Source organism: Barbatula barbatula (genome assembly GCF_947034865.1).
Source record: "Barbatula barbatula genome assembly, chromosome: 21".
Taxonomy (NCBI): domain Eukaryota; kingdom Metazoa; phylum Chordata; class Actinopteri; order Cypriniformes; family Nemacheilidae; genus Barbatula; species Barbatula barbatula.
In genome coordinates, this window is record NC_136784.1 from 4453904 (window position 1) to 4473880 (window position 19977).

The 19977-nt window shown below is 37.0% G+C and overlaps 3 protein-coding genes across 4 annotated transcripts; all 3 read right to left on the reverse strand.

Moving 5' to 3' along the window:
* Positions 1-1245: 1245 nt before the first annotated feature.
* On the reverse strand, positions 1246-5790 carry LOC306910489 (serine/threonine-protein kinase SBK1). The gene is made up of 4 exons (XM_079485066.1): positions 5452-5790; positions 3396-3540; positions 3091-3293; positions 1246-2761 (listed from the first exon to the last, which is right to left on the reverse strand). Exons 1-4 carry the CDS (start codon positions 5455-5457, stop codon positions 2123-2125), a joined length of 993 nt encoding a protein of 330 aa, XP_079341192.1. The 5' UTR covers positions 5458-5790; the 3' UTR covers positions 1246-2122.
* Positions 5791-6249: 459 nt separating this feature from the next.
* On the reverse strand, positions 6250-8282 carry il11b (interleukin 11b). The gene is made up of 4 exons (XM_079484254.1): positions 8128-8282; positions 7892-7981; positions 7569-7727; positions 6250-7411 (listed from the first exon to the last, which is right to left on the reverse strand). Exons 1-4 carry the CDS (start codon positions 8251-8253, stop codon positions 7256-7258), a joined length of 531 nt encoding a protein of 176 aa, XP_079340380.1. The 5' UTR covers positions 8254-8282; the 3' UTR covers positions 6250-7255.
* Positions 8283-13321: 5039 nt separating this feature from the next.
* Positions 13322-19603, reverse strand: LOC306910710 (Schwann cell myelin protein). 2 transcript variants are annotated; one of them, XM_079485472.1, is made up of 9 exons: positions 19335-19603; positions 18671-19027; positions 18419-18579; positions 18109-18256; positions 17613-17882; positions 16544-16637; positions 16391-16409; positions 15186-15266; positions 13322-13722 (listed from the first exon to the last, which is right to left on the reverse strand). In XM_079485472.1, the coding sequence occupies exons 1-9, from the start codon at positions 19390-19392 to the stop codon at positions 13678-13680; spliced, it is 1233 nt and encodes a 410-aa protein (XP_079341598.1). In that variant the 5' UTR covers positions 19393-19603; the 3' UTR covers positions 13322-13677. The 2 variants fall into 2 exon arrangements, with proteins under 2 accessions (XP_079341598.1, XP_079341599.1); XM_079485473.1 differs by lacking the exons at positions 15186-15266; positions 16391-16409 and having other exon boundaries at positions 16530-16637.
* Positions 19604-19977: the final 374 nt, after the last annotated feature.

Sequence of the window (19977 nt, forward strand, 5' to 3'; positions counted from 1 at the left end):
TTTCTGCCAATGTGCCAATAAACTGAATCATCAATCTTAGTGCGGTCGAGTTTAGCATTCTCTCCCACTTTTGACGTGTAGATGAGGCTTGAGAGAGACATCCAAAATGTCAAGTGCTTTGCGTCCCCAGGGCCGCAACTGAGAACGGCTGGCCTCCGGTGCATTTAAAGGTTTCACAGTCCAAACTAGTAATGAAGCAAAATATTAGTGGCGTAAACCTGGCATGTCATTCTGCACGTTTCAATCTACAGATAAATTCACAAGCGTCAGTATACATTAGCACATTAAATAATATATACAGGATGACAGCATTTTATTTTAGAATATCAGATTAAAGGTCAAATACAGGCAGGTGGAATGCAGAGCTGGTAAGTGATCTCGGGTCGTCTTCATATGAATAACTGAGCTCAGCTGTTGATCTCTTAACAAGGTGCTTAAATAACTAGCGATTGAAAGCCCAGTAGATTGTGAGCATTCCGTTTCTGATGCAGATTCTTAATATTGTAACATTATTTCTTTGTATGTGTTTGATATATTTGTGTTAGTAAATGCATGAACTAACATTAACTAACAATATTTTTTTGCATTTATTAATCGTTGTCACTCAGTGGCAACACAATAATTCACTAAATACAACTTAATTGTGAAGTGTTACCATTATGTCTTACTGCAACATTTATTGGAATGTATATTTTCTCAGTTTCTCACTGTCGAGCACGTGTTGTCATATTAACTTGATAATTTACAATGTTATGTTTTCACATATCAGTTGAAGGAAATTATATGCTTGAACTTGAGCCACAGGCCGATCTGTTACATGTAACAGCACACGCTGTGTGTTCTGTTTCACGAATTGCTGCATGTTCGAGTGCAGAAGGTTGAGACAACTTCAGGTCAAATGGTCTTGGTAAGGCCGTGTCTTTGTTTGTGTGCGTGTGTTTGTGATTACACATGTGTGCACGTCTGACAGAGGTGATGATGGCTGAAAGTGTTTTATTAATGGTGTGGGGTTTATTTTGAGATCTGGGACGCACAGTGTCTGACTGTTTAAATGTATCTGCATGTCTTCTGGTGAAATCTGAGAGATGTCCTTACTTGCTCTCACAACACAGAATTCACTTTGTCTAGTCACACGCAGTGTGTTATGTAAAGATAATGTTTGATGAGCAGAAGTTGTGGAATACAATTTAACATTTAAAACTGACAACATTAAAACGACTTAATTGACAAATGAAATTCGATGTTTGTATTTCAAAATAAACTTTATTGAACTAAGAAAAAACACAACCTAGTCTTATTTGAAAAGAGTAAAGTAGTTTATTTAAAACCAGTTTATTTAGAGGAGTAGTTCACCTTCAAAATGAAAATGATGTCATCGTTTAATCACCGTTTTGTCTTTTCAAACCTCTATGACTTTCTTTTTTACGCAGAACACAAAGATTTTGTTATATATATTTTGAAGAATGTTGTGAACAGCCTCTCATTGACTTGCATTGGTTACAATAGAAGTAATGGGGGGCGGGGGCGGGTGGGGGGGGGTGATGTGGGGGCTGTGCGCTGTTCTGTTACCAGCATTTTTCTAAATATCTTAGAAAAGGTTGAATACAGGTTTGAAATGACAAGAGGCCGTGTAATTGATGACAGAATTTTAAGTTTGAAGGTGAACTACTACTTTAAATTCTTTAAGGAAGTGGAGATGGAAGTATTCTGGAACTTGCTTGTGCATAAACTATAAAAAAGTGTGATTTCAGCTAAATAACTCAAACTTATGATACCATACACAATTCCCACAATTTCAGATTTTACAGTTAACCATTTAAGTAAAAAGACTTCACGCAGGATGTGCATTATTTTGGAGAGCATGCAGCGATGCTGCTTTTGTGTCATGTTTTGTCTCTTTTATTTTGTTTGTTATAAATTCTGCGTTAATAAAATGTAGTAGCTGAGAGCTACAGTAATCTGTTAGGAAAAATACTCCGCTAGGCAGAAACAAATAAGGCCTATATAGAATATAAATATCAGGGTTGACATTTCTCCTCACACCAAAACTGTCCATTCTTTACACCCTAGAGTGAAAACCAGATGATTATACGAAAATGTCTCATCTCGGACCTTCTTTTGATCACCCACTGACATCATTGTCCACAAGCCAAGCTCCTCCAAGGAACGCTCCTATTTCCTCAGGTCTTCCTCGACACCCGGGCTGCGGGTGAAGCAGGGACCTGAAAAGACTGGCTGCGAGAGGAGTGAACGCCATAAACTGCGATGGCAACTGTTGTGACCCACTCTTTTCCGATACCAAAGTGACCGACTTGCTCCACAGGAAATAACTGCTATATGCACTATTGTCTGAAACAGTCTCTGCCCATGGTGAGCTCCCCATCAACATGGCATAGATCAAAATACCCAACGCCCAGATGTCTGTACTGGCATCTACAGACACCAAAATTCTCGGAGTCTTTTCAGTGCACGCTTTGTTCCCATTGTTGTCCACTTCTCCTTCCTTGATCTCCTCCCTCACTCTTGCTATTTCAGCCTCTGGTGTGCAGTATGGAGAGCTGTACCACACACACGGTACCCTGGTGCCCGCAGCCTTCACCATGCCAAAATCACCAAGCTTGACCCAGCGACAGTCACGGTCACACAAGAAGATGTTCTCGGGTTTGACATCGCGATGGACGAAGCCGAGCGAGTGGAGGTGAGAGAGAGCGCCGCCGATCTGTGAAGCTACTCCTTGAACACGGTTCTCCTTTATACCGACCTGCATTTGGGAAGATCAAGTTTTACTCATTGGATGCACCAATCATACTGTAAAGGATTAAAGGGATGGGAATTCTGTCATGAGATAATCACCCTCATGTCCTTTAAACATGACTCTTTCTTATGTGAAACACAAAAAAAGGCTCAGTAATTTGTGTCCATACCGTGAACTGGTTAAATGTTTTGTTAATTCACTATTTATTATACGTATCAAAACATTAGTATTAATAAAACCGGGACAATTCTAAAAAGTAGCTTTTGTGGTTTGGCAACCTCATTCCAAATATGCCAACGATTAGCAACGACATGCAAAACGGTTATTTTACCAACCTCAGGAACGATGACATCATAGAGATCGCCATAGATGCAAGGTTGTTGTGCGAACACGTAGTGGGTTGGAGTGGAGAACACGATACCCAGGGCTGAAGTTAGCGATGGGTGGGTGCAGAATGCCAAAGACAGATTATATTCTCGCAGAAATGACAGGAGACACGTGGAGTCTCGCAGAAAGAATTTCAGCGCCATTGGTGTTCCTGGACAATGTTCCAAATTGGAGATTTATGCAAAAGAATGAAACATTATTATATTTAATAAATATGACACAAAACAAATGTATAGAAACAGCAAAAATGTACCTCTTTTCTTGTGCACAGCTAACATGACCTTGCCATACGAGCCCTCTCCAAGAATTTTGATAATTTGGAAGTGATCTGTGGGGTCCAGCGAAGCCAGTGACTGAGCCGTAAGATGACACAACTCATCCAAGAGTCTTGTAGCTGTCTGCACACAAAACCAGGATCCAAGATCAAGGTTACAAGAGGATGTGCAAAACATTAACACCTAATGTAATCCGAGAGAGAATTTGCATGACTCTTGTCACACAGTTATTCAGTTTCAATTCTGTGATTTATTTATTTTTTTGGCTTCAGTTGGTTTTCATATGTAAAATAATGAGGTAGGACTTTATTGATGCACGGGGTTGGCGAGTAACTAAATACATGTAACTTAGTTATGTATTTACAATAAATAAATTCATTACAGTTACTTTTAAATTACAGTTACATCCAAAAGTGTTTTAGATTAAAGTGATTACTTTATTTCATTCAAACATGAATATAAACTTTAACGGCAATTGGTGATTCTCTAACTCTTCAAAAAAATGTAGGCCTTGCCGAATATGAAAAATGTGAATAATTATTTTAACAAAATATGATGGATCAGCGGTTCCTAGAAATTTCATGCTGATATTATTTAGTATACTGTCCTGATTAAAGGCTGATAGTTGTTTGTGAGTTTCTTGTTCGAGTCATTTAAAAATAATATGCAGAGGAAAGCCAAGTCCTCTGTTTGATGATCCCTTTGTTTTATGTACTTTATTAGTATTCCAAAGTATTCTAAAGTAGATTAAGTTACAAAATGTGTGTAATCTAATGAAATACGTTATAGATGACTTCTTAAGCATGTATTTTGTAATCCGTCGTGAAATACGTTTGAAAAGTAACCTTCCCAGCCCTTCTGATGCATCACACATTCATTAAAACACGTTTTAGTAGGTTCAGCATATGAGTCCATCTGATTTAAGCATGGCCCCCATATACATTTCTTTGTTTCCCTGGTTTCCCTGGCAGTCAACAAGGAGCAAATATAATAAAATCTCTTGTGGAAGGCAAATACATATGTCAGTGGATCTGGTGGAGTACTGATATATTGCTAGAGCTGTCAATGCATACTATTATAAGGACGCTATACTGTGAAAGACAGATTTCTATCAAAGCTTCTAAGAATTGGCCGGTCCGTCATCACATTGGACAGCTGTGGAGCAGAACACCAGAAATGGACATGGCCTCATCTAAGCCTCATAGGATTATGTGTTCTGTTCATTAATAGATCAAGTATTAGGAACTGGTAGATGTGAGGGTCAGGCACAATTTGCATAAAACAACACGTAGTGAATGTTCTAGCATGTTTGACTAGTAGTTTGCTGTTTGGTAGTTTATGAATGCATGGCTGTGTCCCAAACGCAGTTCTGTATGATGATAGAGGGTTGGTGTTGCATAAGGGGATAAGGTACACCTGTTGGGCATCAGTTGTGGGCAACAGATGACCCACGGAAAGATGCACCAGCGGCGCTTCGGGATTAGATACAAATGTTGTACATTGTTGAATTATGTAACACGTTTTTTTGATGGGGAAGTTGACAAAAGCACAAGGGCTGTGTCGCAGTATCTTGGTTTAAAATTGGGAACTGGTATCTAAGATAAAATCTTAAACTATCATTACATGTTTGCTATATAAAACCAAACTAGCATACATTCAACATAATGATGGCAAGACAAAAAACTTTTTCAAGATGTTTTCTGGTTATGTTGTAGGTTTTATAATAATGGTACCATTTATTAAAAAAATATTTTGTATTTCTTATGCTTGTTATAACTGTTCAAAATTGACTGAAAGTATATATTAGACTGTTCAATACATTATGTAACAGAAAGCTATGTATATTGAATGTGTTTTATGTAGGCAAATAACAGTGTAAATGTTTAACATATCTCCCCAAAAAATAGAGGAGTAGAAAACTGTGATATAGCCCCGGTCTCTTACGCAAGCAATCACAGACAAACTTTTAACTTTGTAACTTTATATTACATATTCGGATTAAGGATTTTCCTTGAATGGAAAAAAAAGACTTACTGTCATATTTGCTGCCGTTGAACGTTGTTGTGGAATTTACAGATGCAGATTTCTATTGATCACTGGTCCATGAAAGCTTCAGGTTAAACATTTATAATTCAGCTGGTTAAGCTTACAGTCTTCTCTGTTGGTTTATTCACATGTGGAAGTCCTGATGCCACTGCATCTCTCTTCTCTGCACTGTATGCTCTCATTACCCCTCCCAGGATGTTACGGGGTTCAATTTGTACATTTTGAACCTTAAGCTCTTTGTTTCCAAATTTAGTAAGTCATAATTTACCTGGTAATCTTGTGTGACAACCTGTCGTTACTGTGTGTCCCTCTGCTCGGTTTTATACTGTGCTTGTGTACCAGGGCTTTGAGATATGTAATGATCGATTACATTTTCAACCTCTCTCTCACTGAACATGACAGATTCAACAGCTGTGGGGTGACTTTACGAAAAGCTTATATCGCAAATCTCTGCCTCTGCTTAACACTGCCAAGTCATGTCCAGCTACGTCTACCCTGGCTTTCAAGATTTTTTAAACACACATAGAGTCGAGAGACATAATCTATAGGATATCCCGTTTCCTCATTCTGCAGACTTTGGCATTAGTCGACGCTGAAGATTTTGATATTCACGGTTGACTATCTCCTGTCATTTATAACTGTCTGGATGTACTTGAGCTCAATCAGCCATGAAGATGTTCAGCCAGATGGGGGCGGTTAAATTTGGAATAGCAAGAATTACAAATCTATGAGGTTCAAGTTTGTTTCAGGAACGTACGAAAATGCAATTGATCACAGAACATTGGAAATAGTCACTGGCATTGAGTTTAATATAAAATTTTATTTAAAGAACAATATGACAAAACAATTAAATGGTCAAATAATAAATACAAAAATAAATATTTTATGCGTACAAAAATGTTGGAAAACAAACAAATAATACTGTCTGGGACTCAAGTACATAATCAAATGCTCGTCATTTGACTTGCGTAGGCAAATCATGGTGCATTTGACTTGGGTTGACATAGTTTCCTTACAAATGAATGATTTTTCCAAATGATTACCTGATATTAACACCACTTAATTTCTTCAGCATCTTGCATCACAGGCCCGGGACCTGATGTATAAACGTTTTGTGCACACCAAATGTGCACAGGCCTACACATTTTCCATGCACATATAGGGATTTTTAGAAAATAAACCCCAATGTGTGCACGGCCACAGTTGACTTTTTGCGTACCGTGTAATGTTTTATTCATCAGGACCCTGGTGTTCGAAACAAGCGTGTAAGTTCTCTCCGTTTTTGTGATGAGGAATTTTGGACGAAATGTTTTTTCAATGTTGTCTGAACAAAGTTAAAAACGTGGCCAGTTTGATTATTTAGTCACTTTGTGGGAAGTGATGTTCAATGGAAATACATTACTGCATGACATGAACTGCAACATTTAAACATAGGCCTACTTCGTCGTGTTTTAGCCACATCTAGTGGTCATTGTCAACAACTGCCTGCAGTTGGTTTCACAAACAACGGAATACTCATCCACTCTATGCACAAAACATAATGTAAACAAAAAACTTCAATAAATAACCTTAAATATTAAATACATAACTTAAAAATGAAATAAGAAAGAGAACAGTTATGAGGCGATGAGTGTAAAGGAAAAACACTGAAATGGAATGGTTCAGAAATTAGGGACGCCTGGAAGATTCCACTCCTGGGAAACTTTAAGGCCACTGTGCCTGTTTACTGCATCGTTCCTTTACTGACACCATGGGGATGAGAGGAAGGCTACCGGTGACGTGAAGAGAGCCATTATCGTCTATGCTTCAGAAATCCGAGAGCTCTAGTGTACCAGTCACAAAATAAATAAAGTTTCTTATGGATTTCCATAGTGGCCTGGTACATATTCCAGTATGAATCGAGAGGAGGCAGGGTGGGGAAGATAGGCTCAGAAGGTGCGGTTCCAATCTGTAACAAGAAGTTTAGAAGATTTGTTTAACCAAAGCTTTTCTTTTTATTATACTTTATTTATTTTATTGTCATCCGTAATATTCCTTCTGACGATTACCTTACAGTCAAGCTATTTTAGTTCTCTTCTATGGGAGGAAATAACTATAGCTCTTACCTCTCCGAGCACCTTGAGGCTGATATTCTTTATCTGATAGGCAATCTTTTTCGTCTTCGAAAAATCAGTCTCTAATTGTTCCTGTTTATGTTGCAGCCAGTCAAGATGAAACAGAAAGGATTTAAGACCAGAGTACAGCTCTGATAAAGTGCTGCTCACCTGTGGGACAAAGAAATAGCCCCATATTAAAAATAGATTTTTCATTTTACACTGTGCTGTTTTTTCATTCAGTCAGATAATCTCTTATGGTCTAATTGAGTGGTTCTTACTAAAGTCAAATGAGAGTTATTGAACAAGGTAAGAAACAGATGCTGATGTGCTACCTCAAGTGAGTTTAGGTCTTTTGCTCCGTAGCTCAGCGTGGGGAGTGAAGTGAGTTCATGTTCAAAGTCTTGCATCATCTCTGACACATCCTGAAAAAAAGTCAATTCCAGTATTAAGCAAACGTGCTGAAAGACCTTGCATCTTGCATGGGACATTCACTCCCAAACTTATAAAGCAAATAAACGTGTAAAAAATGTCATTCAAAAAGCAATATGAAAAATGAATCCGAACTTACGACTTCACGATTTAACAATTTCGACAGCTGGCGCATATCATGCTGCAGTGTCTTTAGACCTTCTCTTCCTTGTGCAGGCGCAACGGGACGGGCTGTAGTGAAGCCCAAGAGCTCAACCAAAGACATGATGAAGATCAGTGGAAAGGTGGTGTCGGGAAACACTGTCAGCAGAAAAGAAAGAAAGATGACTCTCATATGTCAGTCTGATTCACAACTACAGGTGCCATGGTTTGTGTTCTCACCAGTTGCTTCGCTTAATAGTAGACATATGTATCTTAATCAATTTGCACAGAGTATATTGGTTACACCGGATGGGACACATTTTTGAGCATCCCACAAGAATTTCCAAGGCATGTAAAACATGTGTAACTGACACCGGGATGTGTAATGCTAAAAAGATGTCTCTTCAAAATAGCAAAATTAAGAGATGCTACAGCATTCGGATGAAAGGATGTGAGTCAGCATATTTCCGGATGTCGTGCCGTCAAGCCAAAATGTACAGGCGGATTCAACATGAGGAGCTAAGCTGAGATCATGACATCTCACCAAACTGGTAACACTACACCTATTGCAAAATACACAAATGAAAAAGTCCAGGAATGCTCAGAGGTAATCGGGAAACTGAAACAGGAATGCATTCCTGACTGTGGGATCATAATAATACGAATTTCTTATGAATCGTGGAAAAATAAGTCTAATACAAGTCTTTCTGTTAGTCCAGCCTGTTTGATGTTCACTCGGGTCTTTAGCCACAGCAAACTCAAATGAGCCATGGCCAAACTTCGTCTGACCATTATAGCTCTTCAAATGAATACATTTAGCAGATATGTGATAAGTGATTTAGCCCTGTGATAAGCGTTTGGAGGAAATTAATGGCTATTTGCGCAATTAACATGCTTAGAACCTTTCTAACTGGAGAAATTGTCAGGGTCAGCGATTACCATTGCGTGCCAACTTTGTGAATTAGATGGCACGGTGACGGTCTCCATCAAAAGCAGGAGAAGTGAAAGATCAAATTGACTCGATTAGTTTTGAGGCCGACTGTTGACTCACGGACTAACATCCTTAAATCAGTTCTGGTGGAAAATGACACTGATAGCATCTTTTCACTTGCGATAACACAGATCGCTTCGAACATTATAACAAAGAACAGCAGGTCACGTGCTATGTTTGCTTTCTGAAATCCTGACCTTAACTGCATGATTCATATTTTAGATATTTAAGTTTAAGAGGAAGTTTACCTATGAAATCACAGATGATGATGTGATCAGGAGAGCAGAACCTTGACCTTGATTGTTGATCATTTAAGTATAAACTGTTGAAAAGCCCCAAAACAAAATTGGGTGACGTCCTAATTTTTACGTTAAAGGAATACGCCACCCAAAAATGACATATCTATCACGATATGTGTTGTTTCAAACCTGTATAAATATCTTTGTTCTATTGACCACACAAAAAAAGATATTTTGAAGAATGTAGGAATAAATTATTGCAGAACTTTCATTTTTCAATTTGTGGGTGAACCCTGCCTATGGTGGTTGAGGCCTTCGGTTATAAGGATAAATCACAATAATCAATAATTATTTTTACAAATAGATTTTTGACTAGTATTTTTCAATCACTGGTCAAAATGTAGTTTAAACAAAACGCAAAATCTAAATCAGTTTTGTCACATGGTACCTAAATAATACCAAAAACAATATCATACCCAAACCGACCCCCTATAAAATAATTAAAATGCACATACTTTAAATTAATTAAATATCAATAAACTAGAGGAAATTGCTTTGTTGGTTAATTCGTATCCCTACATGACATTTCAAAATGCATTCAAATGCAAAGACTCCCCCTACTGGAGGGTGCCCACACTATCACGTCTCTGTGCCTAAAAGTGAAATAAATTAAAGAAAAAATTTAAATACTTACGTTTCATTGTAATCCTATAACCCCAAGTTGTAAATACAGTGTACAAACTAGTGTTATCACTCTACTAACATTTAGACTAGTGAAACGAGCCTCTTTTATACGGGTATATGACACACACTCTGAGTCATTCACATTCAGAAAAAATACACATCTACACACCCCCTCACACTAAACGTATCTTATTCTTCTGGAGAACTCCGCTTTTTCTGTTATTTCCGCCAACAATTTTTGGCTCGTGACCCCTGTGCTCCTAATTTGGGATTTTGTAAATCCGATTCAACACTTCTGTAGGCCTATAGCGCATCATCTCAAATGTAAAACAGCTCAGTGATTTGGACATCACTGCGCAAATCTCTTTTATATGATTAGAAAAGTCATAGTTTACATATAAGTATGCCATTAAAGTTGAATCAGATTTCAGCTCGCCCGAGGGGAATGCCGTAGTGACGATGGACTGAGATCAGACATGAAACGGTTCTGAGATGAATTAAGTGCACGACAGAACTCGGTCATACACGCGCGCACACACGCACGCTCGCTCGCACACAGTCCACAACTGAGTGTTACCCCACACGTCGTCCGTTTGGTCTCCTCTGACACATCTCACTACTATTTCCACTTAGATATTCAACATGGACAACTGTCTTTATGCCTGAATGCACATACACGCCCCCCCCCCTTTCATTCATCCCCTCACCCGCTCATTCTTGCTTTTTTCTGGAGTTTGCCGATGAGGGCAAAGAGTTTTATGCTGATAAGAAAAGTGACTGTTACTGCTGTGCGTATATCCTGTACCGCTTCAGGAAGTGGTCAGAGTACCCGAGAATCTAGCGGTCTATAGAGGATGTACTGCACAGTGATATTGATGGAATAATGTGTCCAAAAAATGAATAATATTTCTGTGGAATACACTACATTTGCAGAATCGTAGGGAGCAGCTAAAAGCTCAAAAGAGGACAAGAAAGGTAGTGTATGGTATACAGTGTGCTTGACAGTAATATTAGGGGTATAAAAGCGTTACTTTTCTTTATTTGTTTTTCTATGTAAACGCGCGCTAGTCGGATCTGTTTCGTGAGCGGCGAATTTCAACTTTTACGCGCATCTCATTAATGTCACACCGGTGAACCAATCAGAAGACCGCGAAGGCGGGGCTAGCATTCGAGACCCTCGCGTCCTGCGTTTTTTAAGCTTTTAAATCAACGTCTTTACTCCAACACGCTTTATGCGTGACCTTTCTGGAGGTTTCCGGCCTGGGGTCACTGTTTTCGTTTGATTGCAAGAGATTGTCACAAATGCTGCTCAACAGACGAAATAACAAATGCGAAATTTATGTGAATAATTCCTTAAGGCCTTGTCTTTTTTTGATTGTATATTAAGAGAACCACTCGAATGTAAAAAGGAGAACACGCCCCAGTGCCCTTCCCAGACAAAGTTGGAAAAATTATTACTCACCACAGGATGTTACACTTATATATGAATCTGTTGCATGCACCGCAGGAGCGTGCTACAATTAAGCTCTAAGACAACATGCTTTGTCCAGGCAATCCATACTTCATGAACACCGGAAGTTACTTCACATTGTTTGACACCTTTATCCCCAGAGGAGGTGGGGACGGCTGTTAATGCTCAGTTGGTTGGCATGAATTCATTGTGTCAAATAAGGATGCGTTTGGAGAAGAAGACAAGCCACGTTTACCCCAAGTGGGCGGATTCTTTGAGGTGTTCAAATTCCTTGAAAGCATCGCATGATCAAGCAGAAACCAACATCCTCGCTATTAATAACCTGATTTTAGATAAGAATCTCACCAACCCTGGTTTTCTGTTCCTTTTTCAGCAGATATGTTTTTGTTAAGTTTACATATTTGCAAATGTGTAACAAATATTATCATTATAAATCACTTTATTTTGAACAAGGAAACATTTAGACATTTAGAGATGGGAACAAATTCCGATCAGGATGCGGCCCTCTACTGGACAGCCACTGCGGCAGGAGAAACGGCTAGGATTACGGTTCAAAAGGTTTTAGATCTGTACAAAAGGGGAAATCCCAAAACTAACCAGTAGGCAATGGTTTAAATAACTCAAGGTCTTACTGACACTAATCCATGTTGTGGTCTCCAACAATGTAATGTTTTGGGCAAAACCACACACGTTCCAGGGCAAGTGAAATCGCACAAGTGATGAATGTCCAGGTGCCAATAATGTTTATTTTGACTGAAGTTCAACGTGCCCGAACAGGACCGTTTTAGTCATACTGAAGCGCTCCTCTATGACTGCATGTCTCATTATGAGCTCACAGACGCAGACTTGCTCACACACACATTTTTCAGAGATGATCCAAGCGTCTGCCATCATCAATGAGTCTGAACCATGTTCCGGCTGCTTGTGACGTCATTGTGAGATCCCCCCCCAGCGTGAACAGCATTGTAACTGTTACAGAATTGTTCTGTAAACTCTATCCCTTAAGTCTGGGCTTTGGAATACAAGCTAAAATTTAAAGGTTTATGTGCAATGGGAGTAAAGTTTCTTTTTTGTGTCTCCCAAAATGAATATGTATAAATGTGTATTTAGTCTACATTTCAGAATAATTGAATTCTATTTTGAAATAATATGCTTTTCTGTATACTGTATTTATTATTGTCAGAAGCATCAATAGTAAAATTCAATACTTAGGTCAATTACACATTTTTCTCATTTGTAAACAGCAGATATAGAGTTTTTCTGTAAAACAAATTTTCTTTACATCACAACCTTGTTAATCGTTTCCATATGTTATACGCTCATAAGTCAAGTCGAGCACTACATTCATTTGACCAAGTTGACTTATGAGTCAGGGAACTACACCTTTACATCATGCTTTGAATATTTGGAAAATAGTATTCAATCTCATAATAATTCAGCCTTTTTAAAATGACTTACAACAAACTCTTTTGCCTCATGTTAAAAGTTTGCCATGTTAATCAGCTATTAGAAATAATGAATTTTCCATATTGCACTGTCCAGACGGAAGAACAGCGGCAGCCTCTTACTCAAGTGTAATTCACCTCTCCTCCCATTAAGACTTTCCCCTGATGCACAACTGCACTCATTCTAACAAACAGATCTAACAGAAAGGGGAGGGAAGTGAAATTTCCATTTTCGTCACAACACTTTTCATCGCTAATCTACTTTCAGTGACTAATGGAATGCAAAAAATGCTGCAGAGAGAGAGAGAGAGAGAGAGAGAGAGAGACTAACTCATGGCAAGTGAGAAGATAAATGTGTGACATTTATTGTACCAGGTGTTTTATAGGACTTTTAGAAAACAAAACTTTTGGGGTTAATATGTCCATTAACACGTTCCAAAATATATTATATCACAATATATATAATTTTCTAAAAGCTTTCAGCTTTTTAAAACAAACATAAACATAATTTCCGTATTTCTTACATTCTGTTGTGGAAATTTTACTTAAAACATTTCTGGTATAACATATCAGCAACTGATATCATTTTGTGTATCCTAAATGTACAAAACAGACTTTCACACTCAAATAATAAAAATGTATATGGAGACATGACAAAGGAAAAACTGGTACCAACACCATCCTCATCACACAGGCTTTCAGGCTCACGATGTTTGACCTAGTTTTTGTTTACGTAGTCCTCTTCTGTTCTGGTTGCCATTATCTGCAGCATAGATAAGAATGGAGACTGTTAATAAAACCATATTTTTATCAGCTAAAATGTGGATGTGCAAGATGAACTCCACAGCAAACACTTAAAACAACATAACACAACATGTTAAACCGCACCTACATTTTAGATCTTGAGATATATTAGATGCTTACACATACATCCGCAGAAAAAAATAAGAGACCATGCCAAAGTTTCATTTCAAGTCAACATTTATAGATGTGTTTCAAATCTACACAAGATTATGCTTGAAAGCCCATTCTGTCTTTTTGAAAGCACAGACTTCAACGTGTTAAATAAAATCTTAAATGAATACAAAGATTTGTAAAAAAAATGGGAGAGGCGTTAGATCTGCGTATAGAGGGATAGCCCTTAAAGGGGCAGCATTCTTAAACATGTTGCTGTGACCCCTGTCACTAATGTAAATCAAAAAACAAAAAAAAAGAGGATTGTGTTTTGTAGCTTTGAGAATTCTTCTGCATTGAATTGAGAATTTAGCATTAAAAAATTGCTTTTGTATATTTCCTACCTGGTGGACATGATAGCTCTCAATTACACTGTTGAATGGCTATAATTAATGTTAAAACAAATCTATTTAAGAGACATCAATTGCAGTACCAATATCAGAATATTGGCTTTTATTCATAAAATGATGCTGTTAAATAAATCTGTTGTTTCGACATTAATTTGGAGATTACATGGGAAATTTTAAGAACGTAAAAGTATATTTAAAAACATAAATTTTATGTGCGATTAATCACAGAAAAAATGTGTGACAGCACTAATCTGGTCATCACATACATGTTTTTTTTTTAATTCTAAATGCTTTTACACATTACTGTTGTATTGGTTTATGGATATAAACTTGCTTTCTTTGCAGTATTTGAGATCTGAAAAAATCCAGAGCATGTTATTTTCTCCAGCAAATAAATGCCAAAAGAAAAAAATATATTTGACATTTGGGAGAAATGTTAGTAGTTCACATGAAACAAAAACGATAATTTGACCCATTTCATTAGTAAAACAGTACAGTTTAACATCAGAATCACAAAATGGTCTATTATTTTTTTCCATGGCTGAATTTATCATTTTGGCATTTTGAACGCTAAACCATACGTGGGATGCAGCCACAATTTCTGTGAAATTTAGGACCGCTTTTTCTCCATCTGGCACACGCTTCAAAGCTATAGCCTTGCATTTGAAAACTTGCCTGATTTATCAGTTAATAATACTTACAAAGCTCCTCTATTCTAAGAAATGTTTCTCATCTCATAGAACTACTAACCATTTGATTTAAAAGTAGATTAAAATTTGTGATAGAAATTTCCAGAAAATGTACAATGTCTAGTGAACATCATTTAAGCACATTAAAAACAAATTGAAAACTTTTGTAATACATCTAATAAAATTCTGCAGCCTGTGCTTATTTAGAAAGCTGTAAATAGTTAAAGGTTAACCTGTATTTCATTGTATACTGAGGAGTCATTGGTCCTGTTGAGGGTGGCGTATGCCATTGGTCCTCTCAAATCTTCAACCCACTTAGAGCAAGAAAGACATATTCAGATTATCGTGACTTCAAAAAGGTAAAGTATTGTAACTTCCAGTGAAAAATTCCAGTGAAAACCGTCATGTTTAATTAGTTAACCATACCATTATGCATGCTATTACTTTAACAAATACTTTATTTATTGAAATGATTAAAGATAAAACAATGATATAGCTTGCATACAAGATACATACAAAAAAATAAGGATTACAATAATTATAGCCAACATGAAGTGTAGTGCTCTTTTCTGCTTTGTCACAGCTTTTTGTCATGTCTGACAGTGAATACTACGTTTTTGCAATTCTTTTAACAATACAATTGTTTACAGTATTTTGCATAATGCTTTATCTGAGCCACTAAGTGTCAGCACTTAGCGTGACATTCTGTCACGTTTAGTAAGTTATTCTATTTTTAGATTAAAATAGGCCTACACGTTGTTGTAAAGCGTCATTTGTGGCTCTTTTATAGTCACAGATCTGATGAACCAACAGGAGATGCTGACATTAGATATTATTTACTAGAATAATTGGATTTATTATATAACACACCATGTCGTGTGTTTTACCCTTTCTTGGGTTTTTCGTTTTTCCCCTCTGAAGCTGCTTTGGAACAATGCAAATTGTGAAAAGCGCTATATAAATAAAATTGAATTGAAATTGAATTGAATGAACCAGGTGTCATTAAAGCAACAACAAGCCGTTTTTCGACCTTTAAATAATCACTCTAAAATGGTTTTAGTGTTAGGACAACTCGTAACTGGACGAATTTTACTGCTGCTGCTATCTGAGCAGCCCTCTATCGGCTGAAATCCCACGTGTAACTTTGGTACGTATTCCAACGAGCTGTGTTATAAATGTATTTAAAGCTTTAGTTGCATATACTGTATATCATAAATTGAAGAAAGAAAAATGTACTGTCATTTCTTGAGTCTTTATTTCCTCCTGTTTGTGCTATGGGAGGGCTTTAAAGAAGATTTTCCAGAAAAATTGGTTGGGTTTTAGATTTGGGTTTGGGATTTTGCTTTGATTTATTTGCCAGTAATTGTTGGATCAATTTTGACATGCAGACTTTATCATGGGTTTATCTGTATTCATGACATTAGGTATCATAACTCACCTTGAGTTGCTTTAATAGGCTGAAAAAGAACAAGATACACATTTTTACAAAATGGTTCAAAGTAACACCAATGTTATATGAAGCCACAATCCGGATTTTCGATATTTTTTTGTTCAATTGCTTATATTTTTGTTGGTACTTTTTATAACTTACCTTTTATATTTGACCAAGTCCACTACAGTAATGAGAATAAGCAAACCTGTGAGAACTCCGCACATGATGTATGGTGCTATGGTGCAGTGGCAACCTTAAGACCGAAAGATAAAGAACAAACATCTATGGCTTATGGTACTTTTTTAATATACAGTGTATTTTCAAATTCACAGAAAAGAAACCACTTTCACATTACATCACAGAACATGGTCTGAGAATGAGCATTCTGGAGGTTAGAGAGTTTAAACTTCAACTAGTTGCCCATCACTGCTCTTAGGAATGTGGTTTTGATGTGGTTTTCTACTGTGTTTAATGACTTGTTTACATTGACTGTGTACTCTGGTTGTTACCCTCTGATCTATGCAGCCACGTAATCATTTCCATAGACTTTTCCTTCTGGGTTTGTCTATGAATCACTTTACATCTTTAGTGAAGCATACCTTTATTCTAGATCAAACAAGTACACCAAAATAATGAGAACAGAATTTGGTTCAAAAGCCATTTGCAAGTCTAATTTTGTTTACTTAAGTACAGCATCTAAATGTTTGATTTAATGAAATTTGGCAAAATGTTAAAGTATCTGATATTTTGGTGAAACAAATTAAATATCAATATTGTAAAACAAACAGTGTCATGCTTCATACAATGTGTCAAAGTATTTAAAGTCACGCAAAAATATTCAGATGAAGTTAATTTGGATATGTCAAACATACTGAGAGCTGTCTTACAGTAATTTTATATAATAAATTAATAGGTTTAGATAGAATAAAACGAACTACATGACTGATCATGTTTTAGAAAAGGAAATTCCAAAATTTCTTGTCTACTGCAGCTCATAAAATTCTCCATTGCTCATATTTTGATTTGTCATATGACCGGAGTCAAATTTTCTTTAAATGCATCTGCCCTTACATGGTCGTTGAAAAACTAATCTAGGAGATCTTCAGCACATCAGAGCAATGTGACTATATCTAGAACAATTTCCATTATTGTATGTTTGTTGTATATGTAGAATAATACAGATTTTATAGCTATTTATAGCATATGTATCTAACAACACACAACTTACTTTTTAGCTCCACAGTCACAGCTGTAGACTGGTCGGTCCCATGAATGTTGTGAGCCTTGCAGACATACAGACCCACAACATTACTGCTAACAGTCATTGTCAAAGTCTGTTCTTGAGCCTTAAACAATAACGTCCCATTTTCAGTTTCTTTAAACCACTCGTAGCGCTTGACAGCAGGGTTTGCATGACTCTGACAGCTCAGCGTCACCACGTTGCCTACATACACTGGACCTGATGGATTTGCCAGGGCTATGGTGTTTTGGGGGGTGTCTGAAAGAGCAAACTGAACCCTAAGTATAGTCCAAAACATGTAGACATTTACGTAAGTGTTTAATTAAGTTTAGACTGAAATTATACGGCATCATCAAGTAGCCTAGTGCATAACATAGGAAATGAATACAAAACATTTCACATTCATGTTGTTAATGGATTATTTTCCTAATACACACACACAAAAAATTACATTTGAATTGCTTTTCTTATTTTATATACATACACAACACTCTGAGGGTAATACTGGTCTCAATCGGTCTTCGGATATCCTGCGAGTACACAAGAAAGCAGGAGACCTTAAACCCGTCATTTAGTGGTGATACATTGAACATCTGAGAGGAAACCAACAACATCTGTCCAAATTCATCCACCTGAGAGGAAATAATCAATAATCATGTTGCAGAAGTTTTGAATAACGCAACGGGAAAAGATGATGTAATAAGATAAATAAACAAGTTTAAGATTTTACAATAAGATAAAAACAACAAATGTTTCAAATGATGTTCTCCTCCACCCGCTGATGATTGATTTACCTGTATGGTGGGGTCGATCTTTACCCCCAGGGTTTCGCTCCAGTGCATCGCAGGCTGTTGTGAGGGGCATGACAGTACAGTGGAGCACGTCAAGGTCACATTCTTGCCCTCTGAAACCTCCAGCACATCAATATGAGGGCTCAGCATAGGAGCGAGTAGGTCTTTAGGTAGAGAGTTTCAACAATAAGTGAGTGCAACAAATGCATTGGTTTTAGTGCAACTTGGTTAGGTCTTAAACATTAAGATTCCAACCTGCATGCACATTGATGTTGACGCCTTGCTGAAATGTGTATATCAGGGGCTCGGGACCTTGAAGTCTGAAGAAATATGTGTCATTGGATCCAGCAGGGAAGTTTTGAAATACCGTTGTGCAATTTTTGCTTAATAGGTTGCCGGTTACTCTTCCTTTTAGAACAGACGCAACGTTTTTTGAACTAAACACAGTTGATCCCATTACGTCTGTTTTCTTCCACTCCGCTTCAACAGATTTGTTTAGGTATTTTGTGAAAGATTCTGGGATCTCGAACGTGCAGGGGATTTGAACACAGAAGCCACTTATTACATCGATTTCTTGAGGCATCTTAATTTCCCACATGCTGCTTACAGCACCTGCACACACATCAACAAGTTTAACACATGAACAACACATTATTAGGGACACTTTTTAGTTAAAGCACCCTATGTGATGTTTACATTAACATTTGATATAATTTAGGTGAGAAAGGTATAAGTTGTACGTTGTATTCATTATAAAAACCATGATGACATCTATATGAAACAGAATCAAAGGCATGTCCTCTGTTGTGTTATTTTTTCTATTCTACATTACTTCACAAACACATTCATGGATTAAAGTAGACAAAGTAGAGTTTAAAACCAGTTTGTGACCACCAAAAAACAAAAGCCAACCACTCACCTTTTAAAATCCACACGATGACTATAAAGACTTTGGGTCCAGTCATGCTGTTAAACATGTAAAAGTTTAAGCAATTGATTTACGGACTAATTTTGGTTTTGTTTAAAAAAACTTTTCTTTCAAATCTTCCCTTTCCTTGATATCGTAAGTTAAATTGTTCACATAAAAATCTCACTCGAGTTTTTAATGAAAGAGGAACCATTCTGAAAAAACCCACGATTACACAAACAATTGAAAGACACGAAAACATTTCTTCTTCCTCTAAGAGTAAAATAGACCGTGCACATTTCTTTTCTAGTGCACATTCTGTACATCATTCTATTTGGACATTTCAAATGTGATTTCCTGTTTATTTATTTCCCATTAGGCTTGCACTTATTTGATCTAAAAATCGATGAGCTGCATCTTTATAGATGACTTTATTTACTTATGTGAATTAAGATATTTACTTTATTTCACGTACCAATTAAATTTAAATCAGTTAACATGTTATTGCATCCTTGTGATAAGACTGAAAACTGTTGCACTGTAATACTGTATCTGAGCACGAGATGGCAGCACAAGTCAACATTTCTTAAAGTCACACTTGCACATCGCATAAGTCACGAGTTTCCGTTAAGCCATTTAACCGTAGTCATGGTTT